This window comes from Diabrotica undecimpunctata, chromosome 6 (assembly GCF_040954645.1).
Source record: "Diabrotica undecimpunctata isolate CICGRU chromosome 6, icDiaUnde3, whole genome shotgun sequence".
Lineage (NCBI taxonomy): Eukaryota > Metazoa > Arthropoda > Insecta > Coleoptera > Chrysomelidae > Diabrotica > Diabrotica undecimpunctata.
In genome coordinates this window covers 148,832,015-148,846,086 of record NC_092808.1, presented here as the reverse complement: position 1 = coordinate 148,846,086, position 14,072 = coordinate 148,832,015, and the positions used below count along the sequence as shown (strand labels likewise).

General features: G+C 32.2%; 1 protein-coding gene across 1 annotated transcript; it reads left to right on the top strand.

The window, feature by feature from the left end:
- The first annotated feature begins 3,226 nt into the window (after positions 1-3,226).
- LOC140442898 (juvenile hormone acid O-methyltransferase-like) lies at positions 3,227-8,288 on the top strand. Its single transcript, XM_072533856.1, has 3 exons — positions 3,227-3,623; positions 6,557-6,831; positions 8,088-8,288. The coding sequence occupies exons 1-3, from the start codon at positions 3,256-3,258 to the stop codon at positions 8,267-8,269; spliced, it is 825 nt and encodes a 274-aa protein (XP_072389957.1). The 5' UTR covers positions 3,227-3,255; the 3' UTR covers positions 8,270-8,288.
- Positions 8,289-14,072: the final 5,784 nt, after the last annotated feature.

Sequence of the window (14,072 nt, the reverse complement as noted above, 5' to 3'; positions counted from 1 at the left end):
ATAAAAACATTTTCAATATTTTTATTTATTTTATTACTACCTAACTCATTTAAACAGTTTAATTGCACGTAGCTCGTATAACTAAGTATTAAAACAAAGTTTTTGTTAACTTTTGGTAATGAGATACTTTATTAATGTTATCTTACATAGACGTTTTTTTTATAACTTTTTTTTTGCGTTTTTATAGTTTGTGAAAAAATGTTTCAAAACATAGTTATGTGCTAATAAAACACCTATTAATTGCAATCTAAAACTAACACATTATTCTTTTTCATAAAAGGCGTAGTGTTAAATTTTTTTCGCGTCCAAAAATTTTAGGATGCGATAACTATGTAGGTTGCGGTCACCAGTTATAGTAGACCTTTGGATTAAAATACGAATTTCAACCACGATTGTATTACTTATGCCTTTTTGTGTAGTAAAAATGACGTATGAGATAAGCAAAAAGAAAAACAATTTAGAGTTATACCGGATTTGTTTTTCTGATACTACAGGTGGTCCTCTCAAGCAAAGGCCGCTACTAAAAGTCCAAAACGTAATTTCGTACATTTTTTCTAAGGCCGCTCTGATAAAACCAAGGAAGCACAAACTCCCTTAGTAGGCCAGGGAAATAAGCAAAAAAAGTACCCTGTTTTTGACACTCGTCCGGCCAGGAAAACGACATTTGTTTTTAGTAGTATGGACCTCTGTAACAAAAACCTATATGTTTCCTGCAGTCGATTTTTTGGACTTAATTAGTTATTAACAAATTAAGGTCAAAAAACGGAAAAATTTTGCTTTTTTCGTCTATCGGCAAAAAATGAAGCATTTTAAACAAATTTTACAAGAGAAGAAACTTTTAGGTCATATAAAAACCTTCAAAATGGCGTTTACTAAATGTTTCTATCCTTATTTGTTGCTTAGGAAATTGCAAAATAGGTCAAAAATTTCGGTTTTTTATAAATGTTAATAACTTTTTTGAAAATAAACTTATAACATTTATATTTCACAGAATACGGTGTGTATGAGTGCTTAAAATATTGTTAAAAGTGATCGGTCAAATAGTTTAAGAGTTATTTTATTTGTTTATCCCAAATTAATTTTTTTTTTTTGCAACAATTTAAGTCAGAAAATTATATAGTTTTAGTAATTGTAATGATAGTTTCTTGAAGAAAAAGACTTGTTCTATTATTAACATTAAAAAAAATTAAGAAAATTAATTTTAAATATTGCAAAATAATTTTGCAAAAGCATGTCGATTTTTTGCTTATAAACAATTAGAATAACTTTTTAGCCATTGCCTGTAAGAACATTAATTTGTCCTTAAATAATTTGGGACAAAGTTAGCCTCTTTTTTTATTTAATTCATAGCAGCTTTGTTTATACCAATTAAGAAATCTCAGTAGATCTGTTATAGTAAGAATTACAAAAAAAAGTTATTAACAAAAATTGTTGGGATAAACAAATAAAATAACTTTTAAACTATTTGACTGATCACTTTGAAATTTTAACCATATTTTAACCACTACATGACACAGCATTCCATGAAATATAACTGTTATAAGTTTATTTTCAAAAAAGTTATTAACATTTATAAAAAACCGAAATTTTTGACTTATTTTGCAACTTTCCAAGCAACAAATAAAGATAGAAACATTTAGAAAACGCCATTTTAAAGGTTTTTATATAACTTATAAGTTTCTTCTCTTCTAAAATTTGTCTAAAATGCTTCACTTTTTGCTGATGGACGAAAAAAGCAAAAATTTTCCGTTTCTTGACCTTAATTTGTTAATAACTGATTAAGTCCAAAAAATCGACTGTAGGAAACATATAGGTTTTTGTTACAGAGGACCATACTACTCAAAACAACTGTCGTTTGCCTGGCCGGACGAGTGTCATGAAAAAATGCTTATTTCCCTGGGCTATAGATGCTTTTCATTGTTTTATAAGTCCAGAGTCTCTGTCAAAAATTGTAGGACATTCACACGCTGAAATTTTTGTTAGGGCACAAAAATGTAGAGTCGAAAAACTTACAAACTCGAAAGTGAATATTGACGAATTGCATGCACTCCTAGGAATAAATATTTATTTTTGCTGCTGCCCAAATTGATAATCATTTAGCGACAAGACAAATGTTTAATGACAAAGTTTCTGGTGCTATGTATAAAGCATATATGGGTCGGAAAAGATTTGAATTTTTTATAAAATGTTTACGTTTTAATGATAAAATGTCTAGACCAGACAGAATATAAACAAACCTATTAGCAGCCATTGGTAAAATATGGGATGATTTTATACAGAACTGCAAAACGTCCTCTAAGCCCGGATCAAAGCTAACAATGAATGAGCAGCTGCTACCTTTTAGGGGAAGATGTCCTTTTCGAATGTATATCCCAAGCAAGCCAGCCAAATATAGACTGAAAATAGTAATGTAGATACCAAATTATGTATTCGATGCAAAATTGTATTTAGGAAAGAGAACTAAAGCCAATGGACTGCCTCTAGGAGAATATTATGTAAAACAATTAAGGGTGTGTACGGAAGTAAGCGTAACATAACCATCTATAATTGGTTTACCTCAGACCCGTTAGCATCAGAGATATAGTAAACCTCAAAAATCGTGAAATTGGTTATTCCTTATTTTGTTTCGATGGTGAAAAAACAATGGTATCCCATAAGACAAAAGTAAATAAGTCTGTGCTTCTTCTGTCGACAATCCACAACGGTCCAGTAGAATGTGATCCAACTGGAAAGCCAGATATCATTAAATTTCATAATGCAACCAAGTACGGAGTACTTGATTTGACCAAATATGCGAAAACATAGACATCTCCAGAAAAACAAATTTATAATTAATAAATAAGCTTGGATAATTTATAATCATAACCAACAACGACAGCAGAAAAAAACCATCAAACCATGAGATAAATTGTTTAAAAGTTACTTTTCTTTTTTTTTTAATTTAAAAATAATTTTTCTAAAACTACTGCTATCCTTACGATAGTTTCATTTTTGGCCACCCCTGCAAAATAAAATTTGTGTAATAACAGTTGTTAGTTTTACCATTTATGACTGTAAATTTTATATAATGAAACATAAAAAAATAATAAGGAATTTAAAAAAATTTAATTACTTCTAATAAAAACGTTGCAAAATACTTGCCTAAAATATGAGATAAAAGTTATACAAATAAAAAAATACAGTTTTTTTCCGTCTTTACTATAAATAAGCTTACCCAAAATCATTTGAAATTATTGTACTTTGTCAGTTGAAATAATGGCGTTTGTGTTTCCTAAACTATGGGCGGAAAATTGTACATTTTTATTGCAAGCCACTCAAGCTCATCTAAAAAAGTACGGACCTCTGATCAACTGGAAAGAAAATGCGTCCATAATGGAATGTGGATTTGGAACTGGGCATAGTTCGCAGCAAACGTTGGGCGATATCCTTCCAAAGGATTACAAGGAATTTGTCGCGACTGATATATCGCCGGATATGGTGGAATATGCTAAAAAGAACGTAAATATACCCAGGGCAAAGTTTTTACAGTTCGACGTTGGTGCAAAGCATGTGCCTGTCGATTTTGAAGAGAGATTTGATCACATTTTTGGAATTTCTCTGATGCATCTTGTTAGTAGTCCAAGGTAAATAATTGTTTGATAACGATCAGATCACTTTTATTTTTTTTTACTATATCTTTTGTATGCAATTCCTTTTCATGTAATATTTACTTCTATCTATTAGGATTATCTCAATTTCTCACAGATTATAACCTATTTTTCAGGTTAGTTATTCAACAAATTATTTGTCCTTTCATTCTTTACATTATTGTTACATTATACTTAAATTCGATTAACAGTACTTGGATGATTAAGTTTTATGGAACATATTTATACGAGACTATTGATTTTGTCCATCACAATATGACGGAAGATCCAATCAATTTTCACGTCAATTAATGTTGCGATCACTTATCTCTTATCACTTATCTAAAAATTTAAAATTTATTTCGGAACACACCAATATTTAATTAATTTAATTAAATAAATCACAATATTGTTTAAATATATCTGTTGATTATATAATTTGTGGTAACAAGAATAAATGAAATTATAAAATTAATTAAAATCCTTATATAGTTATAAGTTAAATATTACATGGTCATTATACTACAAAAGTTTTATTTTATTCACGCAAAAACACTTTCATATTTTAAATATATTCATTCACATTCCACCAATATCAACTTTCATATCTATTTTCAAGAACTCAACTTTCCACATGTATCTAGTTTCTATTTTCCAGGCACCAAGTGTTGAAGAATCATAAAGGGCCATATATTAAAATCTCTATTTCACAACACTACTACACACATGTATAGTTGGTTGCCTAACTATAACCATATAATCTTCTCTCCACATTTCATCTCATATACATTATTTTAAAACAACAACATTGATGGTTGATACTGTTATATTAATTTATTTTACTTTAACAATTTTAAATAACGTTGGCTTTTGTCTTAAGTAGACACATACAGTTATATTGACTGATCTGTTACGACTTCCGTCCTAACTTGTCAACATTGTCATTTCAATCAGTTGCTTCCATAAAGTCCTCGTAGACACACCGTCTCAAGACTAGCAACTTCAACGTGGAGTCATATGTCGCCATGTTACCTAATCCAACGGTAACTTTAACATCCTAATAATTTATAAGAAATACTGTCAAACAAATGTAACTAATTATTTGTTAACGGGTTTTTCCCCATATATTTAGTGGCTACATTCATGTACTCCCAGTAAGTATTAACCACACTTTACCTTAACCTTGGTCAAAATTTAAACTTAATGTTCTTTTTAATTAAGTGGTTACATATATTCTAGGACACTGATGATGGAATGATGGATTCCGAAAACGTTTTGTCTAACATAGCCCGTTTGGGTTTTTAAATATATACCTTTTACAAAGGATTTTAATTAATTTTTTAATATATGGTATACAGCCAACTACAAGAACGTAGATTCCTTGTAGAAATTAAATTATGTTAAGGAAAATTTAATAACGAATAAAAAATAATACATGTTTATGATTCTTCTCAGGTTTTTCCATAACACTAAAATATTATATACCTAAGGTTAGGTTAGGTTAAAATATCAAACATATTCGACTTCAAAAAGTTCTTCTTCAAGTGCCATCTCCGCGGCGGAGGTCGGCAATCATCATAGCTATTCGGACTTTTGAGACGGCTGCTCTGAAAAGTTCATTTGATGTACATCTGTACCACTCTCTCAGGTTGCACAGCCATGACATTCTACGCCTCCCTATGCTTCTCTTTCCTTGAATCTTTCCCTGCATAATCATTTGGAGCAAGATGTATTTCTCTCCACGTGTAATATGTCCGAGATATTCCAATTTTCTTGTTTTAATTATATTTAAAACTTCTATTTCTTTATTCTTCCTTCTCAGAACCTTTTTGTTTGTGATGTGTTCTGTCCACGATATTTTCAGAATTCTTCTATACACCCACAGCTCGAATGATTCCAGTTTTTTTATTGATGTCGCATTCAAGGTCCAAGATTCCATTCCATAGATTCCATTTAAAAAGTTCAGTAATGTCTTAATTTATTCTTCTTTAATCTATTCTTCTAATTTATTCTTCTTTAATTTATTGTTCTTTAATATTCTAATTTAATCTTCTCTTTCCTTGAATCTTTCCCTGCATAATCAGTTGGAGCAAGGTGTATTTCTCTCCACGTGTAATATCTCCGAGATATTCCAATTTTCTTGTTTTAATTATATTTAAAACTTCCATTTCTTTATTCTGCCTTCTCAGAACCTCTTTGTTTGTGATGTGTTCTGTCCACGATATTTTCAGATTTCTTCTATACACCCACAGCTCGAACGATTCCAGTTTTTTCATTGATGTCGCATTCAAGGTCCAAGATTCCATTCCAAGATTCCATTCAAAAAATTCAGTAATGTCTTAATTTACCAATTCATCTTCAAAATTGTTTTAATTTTGATCTCTCGCTAGGTTATACTCGTAGAATGTTGCTGTAGATAAGAACAGATGAATCTTTTCAATCTTACAGCCACTTCTACTGGATAAAATAGTACCTAAACCTTCCATTCAATACATAAAATGTTATGTTCATATTTGGATTTCATATGAAATTCATTATAGAAATTGGATTGTTTAGTGGTCTTCTTAAAAATGCCTTTACTTTATAATCATAATCTCCTTGTAAGAAGCCATTTCTATTATCTCCATTTATAAACTTCTTATTAAGAATACGACTTATTAATTTCTACCTGGTAGGTACCTAGAAAAACATATCCGAAGAGTATCAAGAATTTCTCAGAATTTAAAATCAATATTCCATATGTTATATAAAAGATATTTTGAAAATTTCCTACTGCACTCTGAATATTTTGTATACTTACTTTGAGTCATTTTTATTCCTCCAAGTATTCCTCTATCTACTTTTTTATCAGTTAGATTGTTATCTACATTTAATTGTAGATGAAAGCTGCAAATTACATAACATTTCATTTTAATTTACTTTATTTCTAGACAAGGTTTTAAAAATATCAAGAAAATGTTAAAACCTGGCGGATCAGTTTTTCTCACGTTTTTCAAACATACACCAGTTGACTATTCGTTTCACAAAATGAGACATCATCCGAAATTTAGAAAATATAACCAAGAACGAATGGTCTCCACTTATTACTACACGGAAAGTCCAAGGGAAGAGTACAGAAAGGATATAGAAGCAGCAGGATTCAAGGATTATATTTATACTGTCGAAAAAGCGTCGTATATATTTCCGAATATTAAAGAAAGCGAAGGTAAGTTTTTTACAAAAATATGTTTTGCAAAAAAATATCTTTTTGTAATGAAAGATAAATCTGATGTGGTTTTTTAATGGGGTGGGTTTCCCTTGTCTTCTGAATTTTTCTGTTGTTGACCAATTTATTGGTTCTTCTGCCGTTGGAGTCGATTTTTTCAGCTCCAGGAGCAAAGATTTCCACGTCCATTTTCGGTTTGCTGGTTTCTTGAAGTGTGTGTTCATGGCATATAAATTTTGTTGTTCTAAGAAGTTATATAATTTTTCTGCCCTTTCAGTTCGTGTGCCATAACTATGCATCTCTAGTTTAGTTTCAGTATTTTCTTCTTTTTTATTTAATTTTGGGTTGAAATCTCCCATAATGATGGTACACTTTGTATCATTTTCTTCTAATGCTATTATCAAATCTTCGTAGAACATTTCAACTACATCTTCCTGATGTGTTGTTGTGGAAGCATACACTTGTATAACCTTGATCTTGGTTTTATTATCTAGGTCTATTATAATATAAGCTACTCTATCAGAAACGCTTTTATATGTAGACATGTATGGCGTGAGATACTTTTTGACAAGAAATCCTACTTCACCATATGTTTCGTCTATTTTCCTTGTATCATCATTATCATAATTTTGGCTTTACAACCCTGTGTGGGCCCTAGCCTCCCCAAGAATTTTTTTCCAGTCGTCCCTATCCATCGCCTTCCTCCGCCAAGCATGTATTTCCATATTTCTCATATCTTGATCTATGTTATCTAGGAATCTTATTGTTCTCCCCTTCTTTTCACTTCTGACAGTCCTACAATATCCCATTGTATCTTTAATAGTTCTTCAAATTCGTAGACCTTTTCATCTTTAGCCATAGATTGGATGTTGTATGTGGCTAGTAGTAACTGTTTTTGTTTGTTCGTATCTATTTTGGCGCGTTTTGTTGAGTTTGGGCCTCCTCCATAATCCGTGAGGCTGACCGGCTTTCCGGTGTGGGATTCTAAGCTGCTAGCTCTACCCAAATATCGTCCCATTTTGTTTCAGGTTCAACATGTTGTGTTTTGAGGGGTATATTGGCATTAAATACCATGCTGGTGAGTGTTCGCAGTATCACGGCAGGTTAAATCAGTATTTTATTTTCGCCTGCGACTTTGTGGTACTTCACAAAGTATATATATATATATATATATATATATATATATATATATATATATATATATATATATATATATATATATACTTACGTTACATAAATTTAATTATTATTTTCAGATATAAATCTTGCTGCAAATTTGACAATTCAAGATATACCTGAGGAAGAATTGGAGGAATATAAAAAAATATATCTGGAACAAAGAAAAGGAGATCCAATGTATCGTTTTGAGCGTGTTGATGGAGAGAAAATGATTACTATAAGTCATGAAATGAATATATTTATGGCAACAAAAGAATAATAATTGAATAAACTAACAATTTTTAAAATTTTTTCTCATTATCATAATCTTTATTAAATCACGAACTGGAAATCCAAAGATTTCTAATTTGACGAAACCAAAATCCAGATTTTTGTTTTAATCGGTGCCTTCTAAGAATTGCAAGGTAAACAGACGTTGATAAAGATGTAATTAGAAAAAATGGGGAATCTAAAATTGCATTCCACTCCTTAACTAAGCAAAAATCCTTGGCGAATTGGTTTCTCGTACTCATAACGAGTAAATCGAAATAAAAAAAAGACAGTTAAGATTTGATTTCACGTATAGTGCCTCTGTATATTCGCTTATACCTATTTCATCCAAAAAAGGGATTTTGGAGCAGATATTTACAGAAGTCCTGAACGTGAAAACAATCTTTCCTGTCAAAACGGAAGCAACCACAATTTATCATCGCGTCATGGATATAACATTAAAAAAAATGCTATTTTTGTCATCAAGGGTGTTTTAAAAGTCCATCATCGGGAGGAGTCCCACGTAGACTGGTCCAGGCCAATGAGACACCTTCATATTTTAATTCCATTTCCATTTCTTCTATTTACTTTTATTTCCATTTTATCTAATATCTTCCAATACTTCTTCCTAGGTACATGGGGAGTAGATGGTAAGAAAACACACTATTTGTCGTAGGCAACCATGTCTCAGCAAGAGGAGTCTATTTTTCGGGCTACAAGCCATAACAAGAAAAGATGAAAGTAAAGTAGCACTGGCTACAAATAACAGAACCTCGATAGAAGCCCTCCAGGGCATAAAGCCCTCTAGTGGATAGTGCTTGGACAGGCAACGGGTTCGTTGTATACTAAGGCTAAAGCAAGCAATTTAATTAAACCCAGCCTATGAGATATGTTCACCCCTTAGAATTACGTTTGGGTGTAACAATTCATTGGAGCGAGGTGTAAAACAGGAGTCACTCCACCCGCTCCAATGCTCCAGACCATCTCTTTCCCTCCTATATCATTCAGAGGCGTGATAGGGGTACAATTATGAGCGTTCTTTATGTGAGAGTTCTGGGTAATAGAACTCCAACATGGTTTCCCAACCTATTTAAATTCAGACCAGCGTGACTTGCTTTATTCCTGTTTTCCTCTTGTGACCTATCATCCGCGAAACTGAAATTGCTTGCTTGGGCCTCAAGCCTCTGCTCCGGGCTGCGTTCAGTTCGGAGACTCGGTGCTCAAGGAGTTGGGCCCTACGTGCCTGGGTTTGGGTTTTGTGGTTTACGCTAGTTTTTTGTTTGCTTGCACCGGTTTTTGTTAGTGTTTTTTAATTTTTTTACCGTTTTTTAGGTTTTTTATAATTTTTTGTGGGATATCCTAAAAGTAATAGATTATAAAATTACTGGGGCCTACATAGTGTTATTGGATTTGTCTGCATTGGTAGAGCTACAAGCTGTCGTCTTTCTTTATTTTACCATCTTTGTGGGATTTGTTTCTCCAGGGTTTGTTTGTTTTATTCTCTATCATTTTTTATTGGGTACTTTTTACTTTGTTCTCTCTGTAAGGTTTATTTTTCTCTATAGGGTTTATTTTTGTCTTACTCTCTCTCTCTCTCTCTCTCTCTCTCTCTCTCTGGATACCTTTTTTATTTTATTCCACTCTTTAGGGAATAGGAATCGTTCGGCGACGTGTATTGGAACGTTAACTGCTTTTCTTAAGCTGCTGTTATGGGCCGCTTGTATCTTTTTCTTTGTGGTGTTACATATGTGTCCCCATGCAAGAGATGCTACGTTAGCATCGGTAATGTGATACTATTTATTAACCTCATTTTTGTTTTTTTCCTCAGTTTACTTTTTCTATCTGCGAGACCTCTTATGACGCTTTTTGTATTGTAGCATCTACTTGTCTTGTAAATGTGAGTCCTTTGTCCATTATGATATGATAATTATGAGTAGTACCTCGGATGCAGTCAGGATGATCCGCAGTTCAGTATTTCATTTTGTGGTCAGACGAAGCAACCTTTAAGCTAAACGATACGGTCAATCGGCATAACTGCGTGTGCTGGAACAACCAGAATACTCACGTCTTCATTGAAGAAGAATTAAACCTGCCTGGGATGTGTGTGTGTGTAGGCGGGAGGTCTCGTGTGTCCGTACTTTTTTGAAATTAACGTGACGATCCAAAGTTATCTGGAAGTGCTTGAAGATTTATGTAGGCTAATGGACAATGATCCAACACTTGCGAACATTGAGTATTTCATACAGGAAGTAGCTGCTCCGCACGACGCGGTATGTGTGCATGAGTATTTTAATGTTTATTTTGGATAATGGATAGGCAGACGAGTAACCCTTTTTTGATTCCTTTTTGTAATTTCTTTGAATAAATTCATTTTTTTTTTCTTAAAGCAAATTTGTTGCCTGACTCAAGAGGACAAATAATTTTGAGCTAGTGAAGTGAAAATAGTTATTTAAAAAGCAGATCATTGTGTAAGTTTAATATACCTAAATGTAATGTAATATCTATGTAAAGTGTAAATATTACTGTAAGTTAGTGCCTACAGAAAAATTACTAAACGAAAATTACTTTCGACTTAAAACAAATCATGAGCGATTTCCATCGCACCTTGCTAAGCTGGGCATTATACAGTCATCGGCCTGTGGTTGTGGTCAGAACTCTTACGAAGATCTCAACCATATATTCTTCTAAACTAATTAAAATGAAATATTTTCTTCCATTAAATCTACCACACATTTTATTAACTGCTAATAGAAATACTTTAGAACTTCTAGTAAATTTTATTAAAGAAGTAAAAATAGAAATTTAAAGCAGCATAACCCACAACTTTGTATTCATATTATAAGAAAAGTTCTGCATACAACTTTCTGTGGCAAATGGATTTGATTCCGTGCCATTATCCTTCCACACACACACTAAATGAAACGATAACTATTAAACTGTAATAATTTAAGTTTAAATATAATTGCTTGTTGATATTCTTGATCAAATTTTAGTATAAAGTAACCCCTGCTTGTTGCTGGAGGTACTTTATCATTTGCTTTCTAATCTTAAGTTTGCCCCTTACTGGCAATGTTAATGATAAATTCCTTTGCTTTGGTATTAAACTTGTGTAACATTTGTTTTTATTCATATTTATTCTGTGCTATCAGCACTGCGTCATCTACATAGCATATTATCTTTATTTCCTTTTTCCCACTTGCCATCCTTTTTTATTTTCACTTGTTTCACAACGTAGTTCTATATGATATTAAATATAAGGAGTCTTAATGAATCCTCTTGTCTAATTCCAGTGGCAATGTCCAATTGTTCAGTCGTTTATGTTGGACCTTTTACTTCAGTTCTGTTTCTTCTCTATTTGTTTTGGCTTTTTTTATAGCGGGGGTATTGCATCTTATAGCCTCACTCTGCTAAAGGCCTTTTTTAAGTCTACAAACCATAATTATTATTTTTTAGATTTCTCTGCTATTCGAAAATGTTTCAAGGAGAAATATGTTTTCAAAATAATATATTGTTTGTATAAACAAAATTACCTAGCGTTTTTTTTTTACATTTCAGCGATAGCATATAAGATCATATTCTTTATCAACGCCAATACGAAGTTTTTCTCTGAAAAAGGCCGTTAAATAAAATAAAACCCGCTTTTCGCGCTTAAACCGCCAAAACTGGATAACCCAGAATAACCCCAAGAAAATACGATAAACTTAAAAAACAACCAGACCTTTCAGCAAAAAAACACGGACATAAATTCATCACTTGAACGACACATTTTACGACTTGTTATACGACCGAATCTGTTTTATGGAATAAAGTAGACGGAAATCGGCCGCAGGCCGCTCATACTCATAATATTGTGGTATTATATATTCACGAAGGGTGGAAGAGATTGTCCTCCCTTTAGATTTTACATACGTCTCACACTGTTTTTCAGGGACGTCGATCAAGGCTTTGTTTTCTCATAAAGTTGAACTTTAAATATTTTTTTGTATATTTAAATAAAAAAATCTCGAGTTATGTTTGTCCTAGAGATGTTGAATGCAAATGAAAAACTTGAGGTTTACCAGAATGAAACGTTATAAACTACTTAATCCACTACAGTGGTAATAAAAGTTATCGTTTCTGCAGCGTGTAATTAATAATAAATAAATAACTGAAAACAACAGCATTAACTTTTGAGCGAACGGGTCTAAGAGTTTGTTATTTTTTTATTAAAAGGTAGATTATTTAACCCTTTACTGGTCCGGCATCGTCTGACAGACGATTCAATATTTTATTTCTTTGTTATTGACAATTGGCACCGCCCACACGCAAGTCGTTCTATCTAATCCTTTAGCTATTAGAGCTTGGCCAGTGGTTGTATTTGAGACAATTTTCTCTCAGTTTCTAAAAAGTTGTGGCAACAGTTAGTTCGAGAGTAGTTGAGACGACGCCGGACTGTTTGTGTTACTTTTTCGGGTGTCGTGAACTTTAAGAAATTATGGCCGGGCCATCAAAACGGGTGCGTTTCGGCGATGACGATTATGAGAAAATTCTTTTGAAGTGGTACAATGTGAAATGTGATAGTGACAGTGATGTAGACGCTATTTCGGAATACCATAACATTAAATCCAAACACGGAATTTTTTGGAACTGACGAGCCTGCAGATTGTCATGAATAAGCAGTTATTGATAGTAACAAAAACTATGTTTATGGTAAAAATCGACACAAATGGTGAACGTCAGAAGTTATTCCTTCATCAAAAATACGTAATGACAATATTGTAATAGAATATTTTAATAAAAGCATCCATTCTAAAAACAAAGGCAAAAATGCTGAGAGAGGCTGCGATACCCTTGTCTTTTGAAAAATGTTGTTCAGCAATAACATTCTAGAACATATTGAGCAGAAGACAAACACAAAATTAAAAACAAATGTGAAAAAAATTCTGTTAATTCTATCCATCATCATAGAGAAATGGATGTTATTGCGTTAAGAGCGTTTTTGGAACTTCTTGAAAATGGTAGGGTACATTGTCAATTCTAGTCATAAATATATATGTTTATAATATGTATTATAAATATGTTTATTTGTAACAGATGGAACTGGAAGAGAAATCTTTAAGGCAGTCATAAGCAAAGAAAGATTTTCCGTTCTTCTACTTGCTATTATATTCGAAAATCTTGAAGACAGCGAGGAACGCAAAAAAGATGATCCAATTCCAGCTATTTCATTTATATTCAATACTTTCATAGAAAATTGTCAAAGTGTATATGGACTTGGTCAATATGCTACAATTGATGAAATGTTTGTAAGTTTTCGAGGTAAATGCCAGTTGATATTGTATATGCCTAACAAACCGGCTAAATACAAACTCAAAATACAGTATCTTATGGATGAACGTAATGGTTATTTGTATATTGCTTATATCTACAGAGGAAAAGACTCAGATTAATTTGGTATCAGTGAGAAGTACAAAAAGCTTACACAAGCTGTATTATGCTAAGCTGAACCGCTTTTTGGTAGCAACCGAAATATCACAACTGATAATTGGTATTATTCTAGTCAATTGGTTGATATTTTGCGCAAGAAAACTTTGACTTATGTGAGCACATTGAAAAAAATCTTTTCTATACTACAGAAACAGATCTTAGGTGTCAACAATTTATAGATTTAAAGAAGAATGTATCTTAATTTCTTATGAAGGAAAAGTGGGGAAGGCTATAGTACTTATATCTTCAATGCATAATAGACGATATAGTGATCTCTCTAGTAACAAACTAGAAATTATTTCTTATTATTCACCTCAAGCCGTCGAACCTGAAGATCGCCCTTGACC

Coding starts and splice junctions, on each gene's coding strand:
- LOC140442898 (XM_072533856.1), top strand. CDS start 3,256: ATGGCGTTTGTGTTTCCTAAACTATGGGCGGAAAATTGTACATTTTTA. Junction 3,624..6,556: donor CATCTTGTTAGTAGTCCAAG/GTAAATAATTGT, acceptor CTTTATTTCTAG/ACAAGGTTTTAAAAATATCA. Junction 6,832..8,087: donor GAATATTAAAGAAAGCGAAG/GTAAGTTTTTTA, acceptor TATTATTTTCAG/ATATAAATCTTGCTGCAAAT.